At 41.6% G+C, this 16525-nt stretch overlaps 1 protein-coding gene across 4 annotated transcripts in view; it reads right to left on the reverse strand.

The window, feature by feature from the left end:
- palld (palladin, cytoskeletal associated protein) overlaps positions 1-16525 on the reverse strand; it is a 67765-nt gene that overhangs the window by 8689 nt on the left and 42551 nt on the right. For 3 of the 4 annotated variants that reach the window (XM_005478847.4, XM_019351809.2, XM_013267783.3), the window contains 4 exons: positions 3418-4101; positions 2413-2557; positions 2013-2114; positions 586-624 (listed from right to left, as the gene is read on the reverse strand). In XM_005478847.4, coding sequence (XP_005478904.1) covers positions 586-624; positions 2013-2114; positions 2413-2557; positions 3418-4101 — 970 coding nt within the window. The remainder of the gene's footprint in view (positions 1-585; positions 625-2012; positions 2115-2412; positions 2558-3417; positions 4102-16525) is intronic. The other variant, XM_005478848.4, reaches the window with a different exon arrangement.

Raw genomic sequence — 16525 nt, forward strand, 5'->3', positions numbered from 1 at the left:
CAGAGCCAGCATATATCCTCCTGAACTCGCTGTGCTGCTTAGGATCACAGCAATTACAGAAGTCCTGAACTGGCGAGCTATTATCCAGTAATAATACCGAGGCGGCTGGTTCCATGTTAAAATCTTTCAAAGTAAGATTGCCTTCAAAAATAGTAAAGATGTGGCCTAAAACTACAGCATGCACTTTGTGATGGCAGCAAAGTGAGGACAAACATATGTGGTAGAACCAAATCTGCTGATTATGTTGCAATTAAGCTCTCAACATGCTTTAGTATCTAAACTTTATATTGCACATTAAATAAAAATAGGCAGTAAAAGGTGCAGATAAGGACAAACACTAAACACTCTTCTTTTGTGAATATTTGCAAACCAACCGCAAAAAGCGACCAGTGGATATAAAAGCTGAGTGATCAGTAACAAATTCTGTATCCCTGTATCCTTTCTATAACACTTGTTTCCTAATGAGATAACTACCACACCTGATCCCGCTTCAGTTAAAGTGTACACGTTTATGATTTTTGTGTGCATAGCTTGACACAGTGATATTTTAGAGTGAAAGAAAAACCAGGAGAAGGTGTCAATAACCTTTTCAGGGTAAGAGTCTCTATCAGATGATTTGTCTTCCTGTTGGGAGAAAAAGAGGCTTTGTTTGTGTGTCTGTCATGATGGATTAAACAGGGCAAGAAACAGTTGTGTTTTAAAGTTTGCTGTTGCTAAATTCTTTATATAAAAGATGGAAGTAGCCACGGTGATGTGAACCACTGGTTTGTGGATTCCAGTTTGGGGGCCATCATCATTACTTATTTTAATAAGCGAATCTATCTAAATAAAAAACTGATGACACTAGCAAATTGTCAGTTACTACCAAGTATATTTTACTGCTTATTCGAATAAAAATCAGGATAAAATTGAGAAAATAAACATCATGCTGTATTAAAAGAGACTTTAAACTAGTTATTGAGACCATAAATCAATCAGAAAAGTGTCTACTGGGGACACAGATGATTGGAAAAGAAGGGTCATTTTCTCATAGACTTCTATTCTATTCTAAAGATCTGACCTTTTATTTCCAAACAGATAAAGCGCCCCCTGCTGGACGTTAAGTAACGTCAGTTTGAGGTACTTCCATATAGTCTACGTCCATCTCTTATAGTCTGGTTTGTGTGCATGTTCAAACTTACCTGCTCTCAAAAGAAAAAAAAAATACAAACACATGCAAGACACTTTATCAAATACAAAGTGGCATAATGCACTGGTGCTGATGACTTTGCAAGCTTCGCCATGCAAACTAGCTGTATTGGTCTAATCAGTTGAGTTGCTCCTCATACAAAGAGGCATTAGCACATAGGGGTGGCAGAGTGCTAACTCTGACATTGTGGACACAAGATGTGATATGGGGATGTTTACTGGCGACCTATGTGTGCATGTTGCTGAAGGATGATAATGCCTCACTGTGATGTCTCCATATAATCTGATTTGACATTATTATTGACTATCCCAGCCTAAAATGTTATTGAAATAAACTGAAACATCTAAAAAACTAATTAAAGCTTTAATTTCTCTTTCTTTGTCTTTGAAATTCATAACCAGCTCTGCAGGGATGTTGTGTGTCTTTTCTGTGTTTCCAAAGTGACTATTTGGTGTCTAAGAGAGCCTTTGAACAACATGTTTGCAGCTACACTTGGTTCTAGGAGTTTGCATAAACAGAGCTTTTTATGGAGGGCTCTGGAGGACTTTGCAGTGTTTACACCCTGCTTTCATAACGTGCACTCAGCAGTGTTTACAGTGGCTTGGGGTGGAGGAAAGCCAGTGATCATGAGATAGGAATGACACCAGCGAAGTATCAGTGGACACACAGAGAGGTGCATGTGTGGTATGCATGCAGCAGGGGGATTTGTGCCGGAGTAGATATGCTGGTAAAACGTTTTCATGCCTGTGTGATTTCAGGTTTGTGCATGTGCTGTTTTGTTCCTCCCTCCAGGTGTGTGGATCCTGATAAAGAGCTGCCGTACCTGTGTGACTGGCTCCTCCTCTGTGTCCTGTGTGTTTAAGACCGTGGCTGCGTTGTCAGCACCCAGGAGTCTGCGAGCCATCTTCTCCTCATAGGTTAACCTCTGGAAGCAGTGATTAATGGGGTCAGTGCGGGTTAGTGTGCGAGTTAGAAAAACACACTTTTACACAGCATCATTTGTATCTAAGCCTTCTGTTAATAAGGGATCAATTATATGTGGAGAAAACATAATGAATTTCCTTGAGGGTCCATGAACCAAACGCTCTTTGAATTTTTTATTGGATGGATATGTTGGGACGCTTGTTATTCCGTGTTAATGGTTACTGAACAAGCTCATTCAGTAACTGTCTGCAAACACACTGTTCAGTATTTCACACACTCACACACATACAAACACATACCTGTTGACCATTGCTGATGCGCTCCTCTTTGAAGCGCAGTTTTCTCTCCAAATCCTGGATGACCGCATCCTTGGATCCCTGAATGTCTGAGTCGGAGGCGATGCGTGGCGTCTTGGTGACAGAGGACTTCCTTGGAAATGCTTTGCTAAAAGAGGGACAAAAAAGTTCAAAATAACCTTTATTTATTATATAGTAGGACTTGGTATTATTTCACTGTCTGAAACAAACTGTTATATCCCCCTTCCCCTTCCTTTTAAGCCCCTCGTAAACAGAAGTTTTGAACAGCATGTATGTGACAGATCTATATAGGGTCTGGCCCCCTGTCACTGTGTGACTCACATAATCTCAGCACCTCTTTCCTCCATGGCTGCCCTGCTTGCTTTCTAACATGAACCCTTATCTGGACATGTCCAGCTATACCATTCCGCAGCGTGTCTTCTTATCTCTCACAAGTGCAGCAGGAATGCCAGGAATAGCAGGGGGAGTTCGGGAGTGATGAAAATTTACTGGCAAAGAGCTAAAAGGTGGAATGTCCTTGATGGAAGGAAAAAAAAATTACTCCCTTCAGGGACGCCATCAGACGAGGATTATCTACACACAAACAGATTTTTATCAGCTAACTCAATAAGCAGAGTGCAAAATCAGCTGGATACTCTGCAGAGTGATAGATTTTTTTAAATATATGCTAACGTTATTGTTTATATTAATTTCAACACAACTTTCCATCTCGAGGACTTTGTGTATATTTTTTTCTCTGATTGGGGTGAGGGCCTTGCACCTTTTGAGCAACTTTTGTTTATGTGTGTGGGGTCTCTAGTTGGCATTTTCCTGTAAACATGCTGCAAAAAAATTTAAACATGTCATCTTCCATCCAGCAGCAGACATTCTGCACTCAGCTGCCAGCAGTTAGTGCCTGACACACAGACTGTGCTGGCCTGATGCTGCTGACAGACTGTAAAAAAAAAAAAAGATCTGTGGTTAAAAGCGTATTTGAATGTCACTTACACAGTCCCGTTGCCTTTAGGAAGACCCATGGCGTTGACTGTGGGGCTGCCAGGTGTGGAAGGTGTGGAGGGCAACACTGAGGAAAGGTAGCTGGAGGCAGGAGATGGAGGGACGGAAGAGAAAGGCGAAGACATATCTGAGTATGCTGGAGATGTGGCTATGGGTGGAGGGGGAGGGGGAGGGGGAGGAGGAAAGTCTTGGGCGGGACCTGATGGAGAGGACAGGCTGCTGGAGCTGAGGAAAGGCGGAGGTGGAGGAGGGAAGGAAGGAGAGCTTGGGGACTCGAGGCTGCCTGCCTTGGTGAAGGTGGGCATGGTGACCCTGCTGAAGGGCTTGTGTGAGGTGGGTGGAGACAGAGGGGATGACAGGCTGGATCCAGAGGAGCCAGAGGACTGGGTGACGTAGCCCGCCCCACCGGGGCTCTGCGCAGCAATGAACTGCTTGGGCCGGGCATAGTTGAATGTGCTGGCTTGCATGGCTGTGCTGTTCTCCAACTCCTGGAAGGAGGGAGGAGGTGGGAGAGGTGGGGATGGAGGAGCAGGTGGAGATACTTCCTGAAGTGGCTGCAGAGGTGGAGGTGGGACTTCCTGATTCTGCTGCTCCAGCTGCTGCTGCTGCCAGTTGGCTGCTTCCTGCTGCTCCAACAGAATCTGGTCCTGCAGCTGCTTCAGCTGTGCCGCGTTCCTGTGAAGAACAACCAGTCATCAGAAAATAAAGTTTCATTTAAAAAAAACAAACAAACCTGAGGGGCAGATGATAACAAGGTAACAGTAAAAATGTTACAAAATCATCTGTTTTTAGTTTATGCATGACACAATAGTCTGGTCTCAATCCAACTGTAGTCAGAACACAACTGGCAGGAAGGTTGGAGGCCAGATGTGAACATCATCAATGGAGAGTCAAAGCGTTTGGAAAGTCAAGTGAAGTTAGCTAAGATGTAAATTATTAAAGACGCAAAGCATTTTCAGGATGACATCAGCACTCGGCCGTCAGCCTGACAGTTGTCAGCAGGAGTCGAACTGTGTGAACTGTTTTTCCTCTGCTCTGAAGGTGACAGCTTGTCAGGCCAGAGGCTTGGGCAAAGTGTTGGTATGTGTGCAACTTCTGGGAGGAAACCACTGCACGAGCAGCACCGACTGATAGTTTATCAGCCTCTAACAAAGACTTGTTAAAAAGCCCGACTGTTGACAATACATCAAGCATGGCGCTGGAACCAGATGATAAGTGCAACAGTGAAAAAAACAGCTCTGTTCCTGTTGTTTAGCAGTGTGGAAGTGGATGGACTGCAAACTGGGGGATAAGCAGAGCTGTGGAAAAGTAAAACCCCACGGTTAAGGTGTGGCTCCTTGAATTTGCAGGATGAAAGAAAAAAAAATGCAATATTTCTGTGTCATTTTGCCAGGATCCCGATTTATCTTTGCACAGGCGTGGTCGTTCAGTTTCTGTGTCACTGTGGAGGCGATGGAGGCTAACTCATAATCTAAAGTTTCAGTTGTCGACACAAACTTTTCACAAACCAGGAGGGTTTTAAAATGAACTAACGTTGAAAATCACAGGACACCAGTGAACTCTGAGGTGCTCTCCCTGAGGATCAGAAGGCGGCCTTAGGTCTTTGGGAAAAAAGGATGAAAAGTTATAAACCTTGAGAGTCTACAGCTCACATGTGCATGTGAGACTGATGAGTTCTTCACAGGCTGCCTGCTCAGAATATACTGTACATCCCAGTGGTGCGTGTTGTCAAGAGTCCACCAAGTTCACGTGCCCAAATCTTTTCCAGATGTTGAATAATCAGCGGAGCGTTTCCACTATTTTTCATCTGTGACAATGCAAAGAAAACCCCCTCCCTCTTGGCTCGGGGTACAGATTTACAAATGTCACCAGTGGTAATTTGACAAAACTGATAGTCGTAGCATAATTTGGCACGAGTCCTGTCAGATGGACTAAAAAAAACTATTTTATCAACAATACCTCAGTTCAGATGTTTCAAACTCCTTTTAGCGTTTGCCATCTATTCTTAGTGATTTCATTCAGCCTACCATTTATCAGTTGTGGGTACTGCATACATACTTTTACCCTTAATTGGAGATCATCACATAGGCTGTCCTAGGCAAGTATTTTGGTAATACACTCCCAGAAGGGAATTCATTGGCTCAAATAAAAGTCAATAATTCAAAAACATCTGCAGTCATTCCACCTGGTGCTCCCCTTACAGGACTCACTGAGCACACAATCAATTCAGTGTGTCCCCCCCCCTCTTTGTATACATTTTCCTTTACATTCCCCAAAGGTCTCCCGTTTGGGACTCCACCAAAAGAGCTCTTTTACAGGAATAGTTTGGCAGCTCGTGAGGCTCACAGCTCTCCGCAGCGGTTTGATTCCTTTTTTGGCGGTGTTCTCGGAGGCATAAGCACCCTGCCCGTCTGCTCCAGCAGAGAGGAAACACTCTTAATTTCCTCAAAGCCTCATCCCACTCTCCTCGACACAATGCTTTACTGCCTCAGCAGGGGAAGACCTCAAAGACCTTTTTAGCATTTACCTACACTTTTGACACTCTCTGAGAGCTGAGTATTGTATTTCTGTTGGAGAAGTTAGTGTTTCCCCCCCTCTTTTATATTGTGTGAGCAGGACGAAGGGCAGATATTATCCTGTGACTGAGTTCATCCCTTTGTCTTAAAAAGAGCTCTTTACTTTCCCAGGGATCTTCATTCATTACAAGTCAAACTATACATTATTACTATACAACAATATACTCCTAGTATCAGTCACCACAGAAATGCATTTCACTTCCAGCTAAATGCCATTTAGCATAGACGGACTCTAATTTTACTAGATAAGACTGGATTTGACTGGACATTTGGACATTTGCTTCACATTTAAAAGTGCATGAAAATGTTATGTTAGCTTGTGTTTGAAGCTACATGAATAGTTTTATAGTCCACTTAAAAATTTACATCAAGTGACCAGGAGTCTTCCAGACTCCTATGACCCTGCAGCTGTGCAGCCTCCAGCTCTCATCATCCGGACCGCTGTGACCACAAAGTGCATGACAAGCCACTACACAATGTCCGGCTTCTTCATCCCATCTGCACTCCAGAAGAGCAGAATCCTTACTAAAACGTGACCCATACCTTGAGTAGATGATTACAAGTTGTTTAAAATGCGCTGAGAAGCAGAACAGGCTCCCATCACTCGCTCTTATTCTTTGTCCTTGCGGCGAGCGGGGCTGAATTAGGAGGGAAGTGTTCCTCTGTCGTCAAGCCAACGGCACTGTGTTTTGCTGTTCTGGTCTGAGCCAGCTGGCCCACAAAGCGCTCTGCTTCGCTGAGAGAAAATGCTCCAGCTCCTCTGTCTGTCATTCCAACTGTAAAGCAGCATTACTCTTATGTCTGTCTTTTTTTGCCCTCTCTCTTTTTTGGTGGTATAAATAGGCAATAAGCCTTTGAGTCTCCTCTTATTTTCATCCTGAAAAATACTTTCCTTGGGCTGGATCCTGTCTTTAAATCCCTTTTTTATAAAAGGAAAAGGAGGGAAGGGTAAAAAAAGGGCTAAGAGGAATCCATCTCTGCAGTTTCTAAAAGCTCAATAAACAGACTCCAGAACAGCTTGACAGTAACTTAATTGAAGGACTCTTTTACAGCCCTGTGATGTATCAGCCTGCTAAACACTGAGATGTGCCAGATGCAGTGGGTCATTACCAGCAGCATGCTGCTTTAATAAATGAAGACCTCAACCTTCTAAATATCTGTGCTTGCACTGTACTGTTTGTTTGCGCTTCCTGAACAATAACAAAGTGCGTGAGAAACTCATCCACTGTTCCAGCGACTATCGAAGCAAGCTGGGAGCCATCCACAGGTTTATCTGCCGCCCATCTCGTTAGCTCTGCAGCTGGCTGTAAAAGACGGAGTCGCTTTATTAGACCTGGCCAGCTGATGACAGGAAGCGTACGAGGGAGAAGGGGGGAGAACAGGAAGTTGTTGAGTGTACATCATCAGTAATGAGGGGTTTCCTTCTGTAAACAACAACATGAGGAGAACTGAGGCTGCAGTTCTCAGCAGCCTCAGCAGGAAGACTCAGGAATGGCTTTAGTGGGTGTTATGCTTTCAGGCTACAGCAGACCCTATTGTGTGTTTGTTTCTACAAACACCTGTGGCTGGGTAACAGCACGGCTTCGCAGTTTGTAAATGATTTATAGAGAAATAGCGAAACTAAGCTCCGGTATCACACCTACAACTCAAACACTGCCTGGAAATCGTGTCACACAAACGGTGACTTAAATCAGAGGCCGAGTTCAAGAGAAATGTGAGATTAAATCAAACAATTGCAGCACAAAAATTGGTATAGATATGGAAACACACACATCTGGTTCACAGCTACTGTTGTTTATTTTCACCGGTGAGCATTGCATCATTACTATTACGTGTGTCAGTACGAAGCTGTCCGATGTCCTCAAGCAAAAACACACCATCAGTCTGACAAAGTGACTGAGATTGACACACTGTTAGTAAGACTGTCTGTTTAAATGTGCCGGAGGAGTCTCTTCTGACTCAAGTTTCCATTTGCTTACTTTCTGTGTTATCCTTCCCTAGAAAATGTGTCATGTTGAGAATTTCTAAACTTACTGCAAGTCTCTCTGTACTCACTAAGTCTTACATGTACAAATCTGTTGTGTAATGTTGTGAAATTTAAATTTACACATGGTAACAGCTGGGAAAATAATTCTGACAGCAACACAAAGTAGCCTGCTCTCTTTTCTCTCTCTCTCTGGACTCCCTTGTTCATATCTGCCCGCCTCTACTTACTTTCAAAAGAGAAAGCGAGCTAACAAAGAAACCGCTCCAATTTTCCACGAGCATTTCAGAATAATCTCACAGGGTTGTCTGCCGCTCAGAATCCAGTCTGCTGCTGCTGCAGCTTCATCTGCAGCCGCTCTCCATCATTCAGTTCTTCATCTCAGTGCATACATTCTTATTTTCAGCCCCACTCTTCCCTGGTATACCTCCACCTCCTCATTCTCTTTTGCTCTAATTGCACACACACCACATAAAACAGAACCAGACTGTTTTCCTTTCTCCCCCTCTCTTTAAAGCGTAACACGGAGCATTTTTCTTATTCCAGCCACACCAAAAAAACAGCTTACGGCTGCCCGATCACACACTTACACTTTCTCTCTGCCCTACTTTCTCTCTCTCTTATTTTCCCCCCTCGCGCTCTATCTGGGCTCATATTTCATACGCAAGGTGAAGAGGCTCTCCACAATCAGCGAGCCCTGCTTTTCTCTATACACCTCCATCCATCTCTCCCTTTTCTCCCCACTCCTCTGGCTCAGCCCTGATTGGTCTTTTTCCCTTTCTCTATAGAAGGAATGCTGAAGACATTCTTTGGTGGATTGAAGTGGGAAAGACATCGCCATCAAATGGGATTAGCAGCAGGAGTGGAAGGAAAGAAGGGTAGGAGGAGGAGGATGAAGAAAAAGGAAGAGCCAGAGAGAGAAAGAACTCAGTCAGTGAAGAGTTACAGCGGAGTAAGTCAGAAGTTTTTTCCACCTAACAGACTCTATTGTGTTAACTAATCCATCTGACTCCACAGAGGCGCTCTGCAAACAAATGAACCTCGCCACATAAACACAGTCGCACTGCTGGAAAGAAAACTAACAAACTAACTTCAGCTAAAGTCGCTCATAGTGATGCTACTCTTCTTCCCCCCTCTTCTCTCCTTTTTCTTCTTTTTCTCTCTGCAGTCCAAACTCGCTACCTTTCTAGAGCCTCCGAAATGAATGGTTATCACACTCAGCCTCCGTCTGCTCCTAAACCACACACCAGCTCTGACAACATATGATTTAAACATTAACATGTTGAGCTGGTAAACCTGGAGACTGTGAAGGGAAAAAAAGCTGCTGTTTATTCTACCTCAGTCGTTTGCCTCCCTTTTCTTCTTCTGCTCCCTATTTTTATTTTACAGACAAAGTGTTTCAGCTAAAGAATACAAATAAATTCGAGAAATTCTGAGAAAAGAGTTTTTGAAAGTTAATGAAAAGTCCCCAAGCTTAATTCAAATGAGATCTGAGTTTAGACAAGTAAAAGAAAAAGCTTTACCTTGAGTGGTAATGTCTGTGGTGTAGATATTTCCCTGCAGGAGAGTGGACTGCATCTGACTGCTCCACTTTCAGGTAGGAGACGCATATATAGCGGTGAGCGGCCAGACAGTGACAGACACAGTCTCTCTCTCTCTCTCTCCCTCTGAGTCAGTCTGTCTGTGAGCTCCTCCTTCTACACAATAAAAGCATGCAGTCTGCCTGCTGAAAGCCGGCCCTTTCAGAATAAAAGTTCAGCACTGACCGCAGAGCTGATTTAGGCACCAAAAATAACAACTTACTGTCATGGATAAGAATGAGAGAGACACCCATATCTGGTCTTTTCCTTGTCATTTTGTGTTTTAGATTTAAAATGTTTCTTGAATGACTGAAGACTTGAGAGAGACAAGATGACTGAGAAGAGAGAGACAGATATAGATCTATGGAATTAAACATCTAAAGGAATCTCTCAAATTCAGGTGACACGAATGAGATTGGTCCATTCTAAGGTAAATTTTAAACTAGGCCACGTCTGGAAATAAAATCCACATTCTCTTTATGGCAGCAGAAACATTATCTATCTATGTCAAATGAGCAGGAGAGGTATAATAGTTTCATGTAACGCACGCACACTGTTGTGGACCTTTGGAATCATTTAAACAGTGAACGCACTCCAAGTGTCACTGTGTATGTAAACACACCCATCACAACCACATAGATCTGGTTTCATTCACTGAAAGTATTCAGTGTAAAAAACAAAACAAAAAACCCTAATTTTTATGGAATGAGTAATTTTTTTAAAAAGGAATTTATCATTTCTATTTTTGTGAGTAGTCTATTTTTAGGGGCCAGTTGAGTCATGGTGTGTTGGTGGGAGGAAAGTAGGAGGCCAGTGATCCGGTCCAGTGTAGTGTTTTTGTGTCTGTTTCAAGTGTGCGTGCAATGATTGGGGAAAGGTCAGGCAGTTTTGTAAACCGTGTTATCTACAGCAGTCATTCAGTGTATATGTAAGATACTTTTATTGTGAAAGGAAGGGGAAGAAAAGACGTCATTTTTACAAATTCTGTTTTTTTGGTAAGATTCACACTTCAATAGGGTGAAAATTTCCCAATAACCCTCATCACACCCACAAACATGAAGACTGTGAATGTATGCTATTCTTAAATAAACCGCAAAATAGTTTAAACTAATCGAAAATAATCTGCTTAAAATTTTTTTTTAACAAAGTACAAGAAAACTTTAAAATGTTTTAGTTAGCAGAGCTTTAAATTAATTTAATCTATTTAATTTCAGTATTCCAGTTTACAGTGTGTTCTACTGTAGGTACAGATAGAAATGAGCACGGCCACAGTTCCTCTAACAAAAGCAATTTTTTTCTATAAGTTTTAAGATTTTTGCATATATTTTGTTCAGCAAGGCAGTTTTCACACAATAAAGCTGCTTTGAAAATGTTCTGAATCCCTTCACATCGGAGAGCTTTTAGATACAATGTATCAGTGTCACCTCAGCACTACGAAACCTGTTATTTCTAATGGTTTGTAGCAAAGTATCACCCAATCACTGTGTGAGGCTCTCGTGCACTGTGACCAGTAGCGACAAAGCACTCATAGCCGGGTGAGTAGGTACACAATTACAGTGCAGTGGCCAGCACAACATAAATTTTGCACCATTTGCTCAACCTAGCAGTGCATAGTGCATTTGCTTGTCTTCAGCATTCCTTCTGCTTGTCTATAAGTGAACAAGACAGTGATGTGAACACCGTTGTATTTTTTGGTTTGGGGTAAAATAAAATGAAATAATGAATGCCACATCTTTGGTTGGCATAGTTACCACTTTGTCTGTACAAAATGTGTGGTATATACTTGCTACTTAAATACATCACTTACAACTTCTGCAGTCTTACCTTAAATTTACACATTTCCTTATTTTTTGTTAGTGAACAGAGCATGAGAATGTCTAAAGCTTGTGTTAAACCAGCGGTCCCCAACCCCTGGGCCTCGGACCGGTACCGGTCCTTCAGTCGTTTGGTACTGGGCCGCAAGAGTTGAGAGTTGAGGCTCGGGTGTGAAATTTATGGTTTTCAGGGTTTTTATCGTTTTTTTTTTTGTTTTTTTTTTATTGTTTATATCGTTAACTCTGTTTCCCTGGGTCATTTCCGTGTGTTATGAATAAATCTGTTTCTGGTACAGGTACTGGTTTTAATTTGTTGTATTTATCCGTGACACCTTACAGGTCTGTCCGTGAAAATATCGTTGGACATAAACTGGTACGTGGTGCAAAAAAAGGTTGGGGACCGCTGTGTTAAACACAGACCTTAGCTCATTCAAAAACACCCACTGACTTTGAGGTAAAGAAACTGAAAAAAGAAATTCTCTTATTCATGCAGCACTTTACTCGGAGAGGGGTCTCCTTGTCCCTTTGAGGTACGAGTCATTCCCTGCGGCTCGACTCATCGACACTTAGAAGCGAGTCAGAGTGGGCCTCGTCTGCTCTCAGTGTCGTTTTCTTGGTGACAGCAGTGTACACATTATCACACCCTCTAATTAACATCTACAAGTGGAAGTTGTGTGGTAGTCTAATTGAGAGTGTGTCTAAAGAGAGATACCGTGTATGCCACACATGAAGCCGCACTCACCACTTGCACCACCACCCGTAGTCAGGATCTAATCACAGGTTGATTGACCTCATCCGGAAACAATTCTTCTCTCCGAGTGTATGTATGTTGGGTAATGTGTATTTATCTGTTTGTTTCTCAGTGTTTAACATACCAGGCTGCTCTTTCCTGGGAAACACAGTCTGCTTTCTATGAGGGGGATCACTGAAGCCGCTTAGTTTCCATGCTGTCAACTCCCAAGCATACAGCCTGGTCTCTCGCTCTCCTCATCCCTCCATGTGTCCTTTCATCACTCCCTCTCCGTCTGCTCACCCCTCTCTCTCTCTCTCTGTCTTCCAGCTCCCTCTCTGTGTTATGAAGGTCAGCTCCCACAAGTCTCTTCCTTATTTGGAAAGTTTCTCCATTCCATGCAGGTCACTTTAGCGCAGCCGACCAATCCAGTGGTTTGTTAGTCTAGTGTCTCAGCCAATCCTGTGTCTCCCATGTCCTTTTAAGGGCTGCCCATCTCTCACTCTGGAGGCCCAATGTGAAATTATCTGCTTTCCTGCTCCCTTGTGTCTCTGGTGACTTCATTTCAGTTTTTATTCTGTTGCACAAACCTCGTCCTGTCCCTGATGAGAACTAACTTTCTGTGTCTGTCTTTTTCCAGTTGCATGTAATCAAAAATCTCTGTGGCCAGCAGTCTCTAAAATAAAGGTATACATTAGAGCAGTGGTTCCCAGCTTTTTTCTGACATACAGAAGGCCTCAAAAGCCTCTTGATCACCATCACCTTTCAAGCTCAAATGTGGTTGTCTCAACTCATTTTAAACTCAACTCTGGAGCAATAGCTTACTCTTACCAATTTGATTTGGCTTATTGTTAATCATTTACAACAATTCACATCCTATTTAGACTATTAATCCACTACTTTTTGTTACTACTTTATTTAATAGCTACTAATTACATTTATGTTTATCTACCTGTGACACTGGCTGGATACTTTGTTAGGTATATCTGTTCAGTTGCTCATTAATGCAACTATCTAACTGAGTTATCACATGGCAGCAACTCAACAACAGTGCATTTACTGTAGGATTGTTGACACGGTCGTGATGACCTGTGGAAGAATGGGAATTTGAAACAAGAATATATTGCGTCAGTAGCAGTTCTCTGGGCAAAAATACCTTGTGTATGTCAGAGATCAGAGGAGATCTGTTTCAAGCTGATAGGAAGGCAACGGTAGCTTAAATAACCACTCATTAAAGGTCTGCAGGTATGTATTCCTGTCAGCTAACAACAGGAAACTGAGGCTAAGTTTCACACAAACTCAGCAAAATTGGACAACAGAACAGAAAAACGTGTACAATATTTTCTTGGTACAGTATGGATTGCAAAGCTCCAATCACCTCAGATGTGGTAGAAAACAGCTAGCTTCACTTTTGGCAAACTGTTTATCTAGGATGTTTAGCTAACATTTTGATGTGTTTATTTAAACTTTTAGCTAACAGTTTTAACAGTTAGCCATACTTTTAGCCACTTTCCAATTTTTAATAAGAATTTTATCTTTTTAAACTCCAGTATGTTTAGTTAACAGATATTTGTTCGACTATGCTTTTAGATAGGTTTACATTTCTAGCCACGCTAGAAATTTAGCTCAGTATTTCAACTTGTTTATTCAATTCAATTTTATTTATATAGCTCCAAATCACAACAATAGTTGCCTCAAGGCGCTTTATGTTTTACGGTAGACCCTACAATAATACATAGAGAAAAAACCCAACAATCATATAACCTCTGATGAGCAAGCACTTTGGGGACAGTGGGAAGGAAAAACTCCCTTTTAACAGGAAGAAGCCTCTGGCAGAACCAGGCTCAGGGAGGGGCGGGGCCATCTGCTACGACCGGTTGGGGTGAGAGAAGGAAGACAGTTTATTTATGTTTAGATGTTGTACGCCATTACTGCAGATTACTTATTCATGATGTTAAGTTAGCAATTTAATTGGTTTATCCAAAATTTTGGCAAATTATTTCTATCTTTAGTTAATAATTTTAGCTGTTTTTTTCTAGCTAAAGTTACAAAATGATTCCATTAGCTAACAAATTGACATCATTATAAAATGTAAATCAGTTGATGCACTCAGTAAACCATTTTATTAATTTTATTTACTTTTGGCCATTATTTTTCTATTATATTTATGTATTAATTATTAATTTTCCTATCTATTTTCTACTGTGTGTAATTTTGCAGGTCCACACAATCTTACAGTAAATTAAATTGTAATTTTTGATTTTCTTCAGTTTAGCTGAACTAATTTTGACACATACCCACTGACCACTGCAGAAGTACCCCTGCTTGTGAGTTACTGCTTTTTATCCGGTCAGTGCTTTAGATGTTTGATGACGAAGAACCACAGGCAAAGATGTCAGTGTGCAGCTAGTACCATATGTGGTTCTTTAACATAAATGTTTCCACCACTTTCCATAAACCACAAGCAACACCTCGACAAGAAAGTGATTGTTAATACTTCATTAGAGAGTTCATGACTTGCACCTCGTAAACACAAACACACTGCTGAGAGGAAGCTCTGAGTCACAGCACAGATATGCGACATATCCTGGCAGCCCTAGCTCCTTGCTCAGCAATGCAGCACGGACAGAATGTGAATCCTGGTTTAAAGTGAGAACAGTGAGGTTTTTAAAATGAACAAATGCATAAAGTGTCAATGACGACCTGTTGTGACACAAGTTTATTCTGTGTGTGTTTCTGAGTCAGTTTAGTGAGAGACTAATGAGGACTACTGAAGAGACGTTTGTTTGTGTCTTTAGTTTATACCATGTTTCCCTGGCAACAACCTCACTGGGGTTATAGCGGGTTGGTGCAACTACGGAAGTCATTTAATTTCAGAGGTATGATAATTATTTCAGTGAACATAGACTAAAAAGTATATGAAGGTCAATCGGCAAGAAATACAGGCTGCATTAAAGTATATTAGTCCATTCTAATTTTATAACTATAGAATTCTACAGTAAAATTCTATTACTGCAGTATGTAAGCATGTCAGTCGTGTAAGCACTCTGTTGATAAAATGTATGTAATGTCTACATTTTAGAGGTGTCTTTTTTTGTTTGTTTGTTTCAGAAGAAGAATAAACACCTAAAGTTGTTCCATAGACGGTATAGAACAGATGAATGCAGCCACCATGACTACTGTCTAGTACAAAGTAACGACCCCCAAAAATAAATTAAAAAAAGTCCAAACTACTGTCTGTACCAAGCATCAAGCCAAATAAATCCATTAAAAATGCTCGAAAAGTCATCATCACCACAAACATCTTTAAGTTGTATTATGAGACAGCAACTGGCTAAAGCCATAAACAGTATAAAACACTGATGTAGCCTCCAGGTTTCAAAAATGAAGCTAACACAGAAGTGCCTTAAACCTGCTTTTTTTTTTAAATGGCCACCAGGGGGTGAGACTTGTAATTGAGTTTTGGTCCTATTGAGATGTGCACATTGTTCGAGAGTTGTCCGCCATTTTGAATGTGTTACAACCACCGGTTACTTGGAAAAAAATGTGTATTCCCTGATTGGCTGTCAGTGGTTCCTGACACTTGCTGGGTGGTTGATTCACAAAGAAGGTGCTGTACCAAAAACCTCCTAGTGATTGCTTTGGTTGCTAGCAGACTGTCACAGTTGTTTTTCATGACTGCCTGTAAACACTCGGTAACTACCATCTGGGCAATGGACTGGGGCTTTAGCAATCATTTTCCTAGTGAAGGCAATCAAACCTCCACCAACCACTTACAACCGGTTGGAGAATGATAATTTTTCCTTCACAACCGGTGCCTGTAAGATGGCCATGGACGGATCTCTATGCCTGCGTGTTTGGGGCATTATTGACAAAATGGACAACAAATCAACGTCAGATGATCAGTGGTCATGTGTTTGCAAAACCCGAATAGTAGCCTATGGAAAACTGGTTTCATTATGAGAAAGAAGGATTATCTAGGGTCAAAGTGTATGCTTTCACATTCACATCGTTTCCTTGTTTGTTACATCCAACTATGACACACCAAGATTGCTTCAAAACAGGACTTCAGAAACCAGCTGGTGATGTCATATCTTTCATACTGTCTATGCCTGAGGAAATGCTGCCACACTCCTAACTTTAAGCCTTACAAGTATTTATATATAACTAAAAAGTTCACCTCCTTTAGAATTTAAATCCATGGGGAAATATCCAAAGAGGCTAAAACTATTTACTGTATCAGCCTTGAGAACACATTTCATAGTTAAGCATTTTGAACGTGTGAGTCTGTGGGGATTGCTTCAACTGGCCATTAGAGGAGTTGCAGTTTTTGGCACTCCTTTTCTTGCTTCATTTTTAAACCCTGCAGGCTGGTGCTTAGTAAAACTAGTCACTAGAATTCCTATTGAAGTATA

The sequence above is a fragment of the Oreochromis niloticus genome, linkage group LG23 (assembly GCF_001858045.2).
Source record: "Oreochromis niloticus isolate F11D_XX linkage group LG23, O_niloticus_UMD_NMBU, whole genome shotgun sequence".
Lineage (NCBI taxonomy): Eukaryota > Metazoa > Chordata > Actinopteri > Cichliformes > Cichlidae > Oreochromis > Oreochromis niloticus.